The following is an 8,527-nucleotide window of genomic DNA, read 5'->3' as shown; positions in this document are numbered from 1 at the left end:
GCACTCCAGCCTGGGCAATAGGATCGAAACTCTGTCTCGTTAAAAAAAATAAATGCCAATGAAAGATAAAACAACTTAGGGAGGTGGCTAGTTTTATTATATAATAATTATTATTTTTATTTCAATAGCTTTAGGGGTAGACGTAGTTTTTGGTTACATGGATGAATTGTATAGTGGTGAAGTCTGAGATTTTAGTGCACCCATCACCTGAGTAGTGTATGTGGTACGCAATATGTAGTTTTTCAATCCCTCACTCCCCTCCCACCCTCCCTGCTTCTAAGTCTCCAGTATCCATTCTACCACGCTATATACCTTTGGGTACCCATAGTTTAGCTCCCACTTATAAGTGAGAACATGCACTATTTGGCTTTCCATTCCTGAGTCACTTCTCTTAGAATAAGGGCCTCTTAGGTGGCAAGAGCAAAACTCCATCTTAAAAAAAAAAACAAAGTAACAGATATTTTATTCTTCTTTTCCTTCTCCTCTTCTTCCTTTCTTTTCTTCCTTCTCCGTCTCCCTTCCTCTCTTTCTTCTATCCCTTCCTCCTCCTTCTCCTCCTTTTTCCTTTTCTTCCTTGTCCTATTCTTGATCTTTTCTTTTGAGAGGTAGCTAATCCAAGATTTGAGAAGATCAAAGAACGTGTCTAGAACCACACATCTGGAAAGGAGGGAGGCAGGGAGGAGGGGTGGGAATGGGGCAGGAGTCCTTTGAGGATAGATCCTATGCCTGCCTCCCCAGCCTGACCCCAGAAAGCTGTGCTGACCAGGGCTGGGGAACAGGATGACTTTGAGTGAATTCCCTCTGAGATCACCCCTGTGTCTTGACAATCCACGCCAGCTGCCGTCCGGAGGGTTCTAGGGGTGGGGAGAGTGAGGCGGCCACATGCCGAAGCCTCAGGACTGTCTCTTTAGTTTGTCAGGTGTGCCTACGTCATCATCCTCATGGCCATTTACTGGTGCACAGAAGTCATCCCTCTGGCTGTCACCTCTCTCATGCCTGTCCTGCTTTTCCCACTCTTCCAGATTCTGGACTCCAAGCAGGTAAGCAGACTGAGGGGATCCTGGTGACTTCCTGGTTCTCCCCTTGTCTTTTTCTCTGTGAGCCACACAGGCCTGGGGGTGACCGGAAAACCCTCCATTGTGGGTTCTCCCTGGCAGGGAGACACCACTTGGGCCTGCATCCCCATTCCAAGCGGTCCCTGAAGTCAGCATCTGGGACTTGGGTGGCTCTAGTGTGTGGCAAGGGGCAGCCCTGATGGGGCCTTCGTGCCATGCTCCAGGTGTGTGTCCAGTACATGAAGGACACCAACATGCTGTTCCTGGGCGGCCTCATCGTGGCCGTGGCTGTGGAGCGCTGGAACCTGCACAAGAGGATAGCCCTGCGCACGCTCCTCTGGGTGGGGGCCAAGCCTGCACAGTAATTACGCCTTCTCTCTCTTGCCACGTGGCTCTGCCAGAGCCCCAGGGCTGCAAGGGGGTGGAGGGTGGCACAGACTGGGCCGCCCACTGGTGAGGGCTGGCCATGGGCTTACCTGGACTTGGCTGGGTGGGGCATATTATAGCTTTAGCTGGAGAGACCAGATGCATGCGTGGTGGTGGCACACGGTGAGCAGCAGTAAGTAAGGGTCCTCTGAATCCAGAGGAGGTGGGTCAGCAAGAGTCCTTGCAGGCTCGGAAGGCTTCCTGGGGGAGGCAGCTAGCTGCAGGGTTCCACAGGGAACAAATTGGATAGAGGCTGGATCAAGCTGTGTCTGATGGGGTAGGGGAAGCAGGCCAGAAGTGGCTCAACTACCCAGCTCATGGGGAAACAGAAAGGTCCTCTCTCCAAGCTGGAGCATCTATTCCCACTGCAAAGAAGCTTCTTAATTCATCTTCCCCGACATCACTCAGTACCCCAGCTTCTCTCTCCATTTTCAAAATCTCCCCTGCCAATCTAGCTGGCCATTTCCAGCCGAGCCATGGAGTCAATATAACCATAATCATAACCATAATCAATCATGATCATAATGGGTATATTGAGTGTCTACAAGGCCCCAAGCATGATGTCAGAAGCTTATTCATTGCCTCATTTAATTCTCACAACTCTGAGAGAGTTCTTCTTACCGCCCACATTCTGTGGATGAGGAATTGGAGGCAGAGAGGGGTAAAGTGATTTGCTCATGGACACACGGGGATTGGACCCAGCTTCTCTGATAAGGTCTGTGTCCTCTATAATCAGAAACTCAGGGCACATCTTCCTTTTGAGGTAATGTGTCCCCTCAATGATGCCATGTCCCAGGCCCAGCCCTTGGGAGTCAGCTCCTGGTCAGTTCACGGTAAATTCCTCCTGAGGCGCCCCTGTGCTGGGGGCTGTGCTAGACCCCGAGCACACAGACGCTGGCCTGCCCTGCAGGTGACCCATGCCCGGGGCTCCCTTGGTGCCTCAGACTCCCCTGAGCAGGGGGCTTTGTGGCTCTCTGATCTCTGTTACGCATCCTGGCATTGATTCCTTCCAATGATTGGTTTAGCGTCAAATCGAAAGCCATCGTATTTTCTAGAAATGAGAGACCCCAGGAAAGTGGACCTCGGGGCCCTCAGAATTCTTTTTCTTGGCCCCCTTGAGTGGCCAGCTTGGGTGGGAGGCCACTCCAGTGGGTTTCATTCTGGAGCACGTTGGACAGCTTCCACTTCCAAACCCAAGTTCATACATGCTTCTCTCTCCTTCCTGCCACCTGGCTCCTCTGAGCATGGTCTCCAGTTGTCCAAGGCACTGGCTGTCCTGCGGGTCACCTGTATGTGAGGCACCCTTGGTGCCTTGAAATAGCATGTAGAAACGTTGGTTCTTCTAAGACAACTCCATTCATGCAAACTCTCCCCCTCCTCCTAGCCTGGGTTCCAGGCTTTTTTTTACGGGTCCATAATGTCCGCCTGTGTGGATAGCAGCTTGGGCCCTGGTGCAGAACAGCTTCTAGGTCCCTTCTTCAGGCTCCTACCCCTGCCCCTGCTCCTACCGCCGGGTGAACTAGGAGCCCTGAGGAGGAGCCTAGCTGCAACAGGGCCCGCAGACTGAGAGTAGTCAAGCTCCTTCTGCCCCTAGCCTTGGAAAGCTGGGGCGTGTGGAGCCACAGAGCAGAGTCAGGCCCTGCCCTGCTCACAGCCTAAGGAGAGAGCAGACGTGAAAACAGGTGCTTTGAACCCAGCACAGAGATGATGAGAGTAGGGGGGAGGATTGAGAAAGGTCAGACCAGCCCCACCTGGCGCACACTGAGAGAGTGGTCCCGGGGGAGGGACGTTGTTTGGGCAGGCTCTGAAAGACCATGAGGATTCTTCCTGATAGACGGCAGAGAAGGGAGCAGGGGTTATAAGCAAAGGGAGTGTATTTTCTGAATACTCTTTGTGTGATCAGTTCCACTGCAGCATGGAGGGGTCAAAGTGTATATGCGGGGGCGGAGGGGAGATGGTGGGGACGGAGTGGCAGCGGGAGAAGAGTAACACTTTCCCAAGCTCCCTCCCCAGCTCACCTTACCCCTACTCTGCTTAGCCCTTCTGAACTTCTGAGAGGTGAGGCAGGGTTTGGGAGTGGGTGGGAATTTCCTAGCCAGAAGTGGGAAGCTGGGGCTGCCTGCACGTAGGGGTATTCCGGCATAACCCCAGGGCAAGCTCATATTGAGTTGGCACCATGTGGATACCTGGGCTTCCCCTGCTAGATGGTGGGGCAGGGGTGCTCCTTAGAACCACGACTGGATCGGAGGCCTCTTGGTAACCCCAGAAGCAAGCAGAGTAGACATCAGTAACGTGTGTGGGAGAGGCAGGAGGGAGAGGAATGGAGGAGGCAAAGAAGGGAAGGGGGTGGGGAGGCTCTCAAACTGTCATCCCTATTCGAATATCCAGTCTTGAATTGGCCTCAACACCTGTGCATCCCTGCAGGGGTGGACCCAGTCCCCAGCTGCTTCCCAGGAAGTATGGGGGTGGGGTGGGGATTCTTTGGCTTTCCTCCCTGCCCCTCCTCTGCAGGTTGATGCTGGGCTTTATGGGCGTCACCGCCTTCCTGTCCATGTGGATCAGTAACACGGCAACCACGGCCATGATGGTGCCCATTGTGGAGGCCATATTGCAGCAGATGGAAGCCACGAGCGCAGCCACCGAGGCTGGCCTGGAGCTGGTGGACAAGGGCAAGGCCAATGAGCTGCCGGGTGAGCCCCTGGCCAGGGCACTGCCAGGCCACAACAGCAGCCTTCCCCTCCCTCTGCTGGCAAATGCTTTGGCCACCCCCTTCTCCCTGTCTGCTTCCTGGAGTCCTCCTTTAAACACGCATAAAGAAAAAAAAAAAAAGAAAATACGGTTGTCGTAAGTTTTAGCAAGGGGATTATTGCATAAAAGTTAGATCCTTTAATAGAGCTTTGAACAAAGTCCCACCCTCGGTTCCCATCAGTTGCAGAAATCAGTGTGTTCACCTGAGTATTCATTTGGGCATCTTGCGAGCACTTACGGGTGCCCCTCACTTCTTGCTACTCCTGCTTATCCTCAAGGAGGCCTTCTCTGACCTCCTCGAGCAGCTCAAATCCTTCCTCTCTCTGCTCCCATAGGTCTTGGACTTGGTGTCCCATGCTTGCTTCTCTGCTAGGTGCCAAGCTTAGGGAAGGCAAGTCAGCATCTGCCTTGCCGTCTGCCATGTCCCCTTACCATCCCCAGCCCAGAGCAGTAGACTCAGGGTCTGTGGCTGACAGCCTGATTGCCAGACCCAGGGCAAGGTCCTGGGGCTTACAGAGAGGAATTGGGCACATCCCTGCCAACAACTCTTATGGAGCCCAGTGGGGCAGCTAAATCAGCAGAGCTGGGATTTTCCAATCCTCAGGTCAGCAGCAGAGTCAGGAGCCAGGGCTGGGCAGGCAGCCCCCATGAGCGGCTCAGCTAACAGCGCTGTGCCCACAACAGGGAGCCAAGTGGTTTTTGAAGGCCCCGCTCTGGGGCAGCAGGAGGACCGAGACTGGAATAGGTTGTGCAAGGCCATGACCCTGTGCATCTGCTACGCGGCCAGCATCGGGGGAACTGCCACCCTGACCGGGACAGGACCCAACGTGGTGCTCCTGGGCCAGATGAATGAGTGAGTCCTTGGTCACACCTTCTGGGGACAATAAAGTGGGTACCGGGGCTGGAGGGACCTGCCCATCTCTCTCTGCTCCTCCGCAGAGTCCTGCAGCTCGGGGCAGCCAGACCTGGCCTGGGAGCCTGGCAGGGGTGGAAAGATGTGGCCCCATCCAGCCTCTGTGTCCTGGCACCCCTACTGATGCCAGGGGAGCCAACATCCAAGTCTGCTTTCTGCTATGACGCAAGACCCACCACCTGCCCTGGGCTCAGGAATTCTGGCTCAGGGAGAGAGTGTGGATCGAACGCTGAGCTAAAGGCATGGCAGATGACAATGTACTTCCAGACGCTGGGTCCTTGGTTGAAACTTGTAGAAAACAGACACCTCTAAAAGACTCCCCACCACTCCCTTGGCTCACTGCCTTTGGTGGCTAATGGTGATGGTGCCGTGATATCCGAGGTCTACAGATGGTATGAAGGGCTGGGGTTGGGTCATTCACCCCCTCACTGCTTCCCTATAGTCCCACTGATTGCCTTTGAGGTGACAGGTCCCCTTGTGAGGTGTACAGGTGAACCATGGGGTGGTTTGGAACTTTCCAGCCTTGGCCACAAAGGGATGCAGGCCATGAGGACCCCATTTCTGTGCCTGGCCTTCTGCTGGGTGGGGCCGGGATCACAAGAGGGAGAGAAACCTGGACCCTGCCGTGGGGTAGTCATGGTCTGTTGAGGGTGGCAAGATGCCTGGGGCTTCCAGGCACGTCTGGTAAATAAATGTATTAATTGAGGTATGTACTAATTGCAGTGGGCAGGAACAAAAATAAGGTGGTGCCATCCTTTGTAGACAGGAGCCTGGACAGGGGTGGGGAGGGCAGTGGGTGCAGGAGCTGGGAGGTGGAAAGGACAGGTCTAGAGCCTGGCTAGGCAGAAACTTGAGGTTCAACAACCCGTTTGTTTTAATTTCGGGAGTGCTTTCTGTAATGATATCCTTACAGTTCTCCAGTAACTTTCTTTGGGAAAAGCAGCCTGTCTGGGCTGAGTGGGAAAAGCAGCCTGTCTGGGCTGAGTGGGGAAAGCTCTGAGTCTGCTTTGACACGCTTGAGCTAAAAGAGGCAGCCCGTGGGGCTAGCAGAGCCCCAGGGATGGGAGACAGGGCCTGCAGCGGAAGTGGCCCTCCTCCAGCCTCCACTCTGGGAAGCTTTTGAGATTTGCTTTGCTGAGTGGGGGGACCATCCATTGCAGAAACCCACAAGGTGAGATTGCTGAGGGCTGTGTGGATCCCCAGAGCTATCGGTCAAATTACATGCATGTGTATAAAAGCTATATTTTTCTTTTCTTTTTTTTTTTTTTTTTTTTGAGACAGAGTCTCGCTTTGTTGCCCAGGCTGGAGTGCAGTGGCGCAATCTTGGCTTACTGCACCTTCTGCCTCCCGGGTTCAAGCGATTCTCCTGCTTCAGCCTCCCGAGTAGCTGGGATTACAGGCGACCGCCACCATGCCTGGGTAATTTTTGTATTTTTAGTGGAGACAGGGTTTCACGATGTTGGCCAGGCTAGTCTCAAACTTATGATCCACCTACCTCGGCCTCCCAGAGTCCTGAAATTACCGGTGTGAGCCACTGCGCCCGGCCACAGGCTAGACCTCAGGAGGACATGGCCCCCACACAGGCCCGCCGCTCAGGACCCAGCTGCTGCTCCGCCCCCACGCACAGGGCCAGGCTGGCTCCCCACGGCTCAGCATCTGAGGTGGGGACCGGTGTCTCCTTGTAGGTTGTTTCCTGACAGCAAGGACCTCGTGAACTTTGCCTCCTGGTTTGCATTTGCCTTTCCCAACATGCTGGTAATGCTGCTGTTTGCCTGGCTGTGGCTCCAGTTTGCTTACATGAGATTCAAGTAAGTTTGAGCCGCTCACAGCCTCATTATACCTAATTATGCCTCCAAGCTGCAGAAGAGCCTTCAGACTCAACAGGCAGGTTTACAAAGTCCTCTGCGTCTGACCCTGATCTTTCTCCAGCCCCGTCTCCTGCTAGTCTGCCCTCCTGTTCCTTCCAGCCCAGGCTGCTCACTGAGCTTTGCGCACACGTGGTCCCCTCTTCCTGGAATGCCATTCTCTACCTTCCCACCTCCTCAGCCTTCCAGGCTGGCTCAAACACTGCTTCCCTGACTTTCCCTCCAACCCCCATTCCATCTCTGAGCGGCCCCTGGGCATATCACAGTCCTGTCCTTTAGTATCTGCATTCGGGTTCCAGTGACTGAATTCCTCCAGAGCCACTCTGGTGACAGACACCCCGCACAGCTCCCAGCACAGGGAGGAAGAGCAGGCAGGTTAAAGCAATTAAAGATAAGCTGGTCCCCACGTGCCAGTTTGACGTTGCTGGATGAGCTTCCTTTTGGCCGTGTGCGTTCATCAGGCCAGGTCACAGCAAACCTGTGACTTAGCTCTGAGCTGAGTGCATTATGCTCTGTGCCTCAATACACGGGAAGTTTAAGTCAAGTAAAACCAGGAGTGATTACGACCAAATCCATCCAAACCCAGACATTTACTGAATACTTCTGATGTTCCCAGCAGTGTACAGGTCCTAGAAAGTTTACCTTCCTGTTCCTAGTACACAGGCAAGTTCAACAGGGGTCACCTTTGATGGCAGCCAGACTTTGGACAGAAACCATGACCTGTGGCTGACAAATAGCTAAAAAAAAAGTTATTGTTTTTCTAAAACACACAAATTTATCTGTGGTGCAAAGGTGATGAGACCACAGCAGGATAGAAAGTACTCAGCTCTGAGTTAAGTGCATGTGCTCTGTGCCTCCGTCCACAGGGAGTTCGAGTCAAGTCAAACCAGGGGAATGTGTGACCAGAGCTGCGAGGCAAAAGTGCCCATGGAAACCCGTGATTTCATGGGGAAAATAGGGAATTTTCCTAAGTTTTCTTCTGAAGGAGGGACTGTTCTGAAAACTCCTATTAAAAAGTTGCTATACAGGCCGGGCGCGATGGCTCACACCTGTAATCCCAACATTTTGGGAGGCTGAGGTGGGCAGATCGCCTGAGGTCAGGAGTTTGTAACCAGCCTGGCCAACATGGTGAAACTCCGGCTCTACTAAAAATACAAAAATCAGCCGGGCGTGGTGGCCCACGCCTGTAATCCCAGCACTTTGGGAGGCCGAGGTGGGCGGATCACTTGAGGTCAGGAGCTCAAGACCGGCCTGGCCAACATGGTGAAACCCCATCTCTACTAAAAATACAAAAGTTAGCTGGGCGTGGTGGTGCACGCCTATAACCCCAGCTACTTGGGACACTGAGGCAGGAGAATTGCTTGAAGCCGGGAGGTGGAGGTTGCAGTGAGCCAAGATCGTGCCACTGCACTCCAGCCTGGGCGACAGAGCAAGACTCTGTCTCAAAAAAAAAAAAAAAAAAAAAAAAAAAAATTTTATAAAAATAAAAAAAAAAAAAAAGGAAAAAAAAAAAAAATTTT

The 8,527-nt window shown here is 53.3% G+C and overlaps 1 protein-coding gene across 6 annotated transcripts in view; it reads left to right on the top strand.

Annotated features, from left to right (window-relative positions):
- Positions 1–8,527, top strand: part of SLC13A5 (solute carrier family 13 member 5) — a 30,216-nt gene that overhangs the window by 6,185 nt on the left and 15,504 nt on the right. For 5 of the 6 annotated variants that reach the window (XM_017850704.1, XM_017850703.1, XM_017850701.1 and 2 more), the window contains exons 2-6: positions 912–1,040; positions 1,280–1,416; positions 3,993–4,171; positions 4,914–5,082; positions 6,828–6,950. In XM_017850704.1, the coding sequence (XP_017706193.1) occupies positions 912–1,040; positions 1,280–1,416; positions 3,993–4,171; positions 4,914–5,082; positions 6,828–6,950 (737 nt within the window). The remainder of the gene's footprint in view (positions 1–911; positions 1,041–1,279; positions 1,417–3,992; positions 4,172–4,913; positions 5,083–6,827; positions 6,951–8,527) is intronic. The other variant, XM_017850699.1, reaches the window with a different exon arrangement.

This window comes from Rhinopithecus bieti, unplaced genomic scaffold (assembly GCF_001698545.2).
Source record: "Rhinopithecus bieti isolate Rb0 unplaced genomic scaffold, ASM169854v2 scaffold_32008, whole genome shotgun sequence".
NCBI lineage: Eukaryota > Metazoa > Chordata > Mammalia > Primates > Cercopithecidae > Rhinopithecus > Rhinopithecus bieti.
Note: the sequence above shows the minus strand (reverse complement) of the source record. Positions and strands in the feature narration are given on the sequence as shown.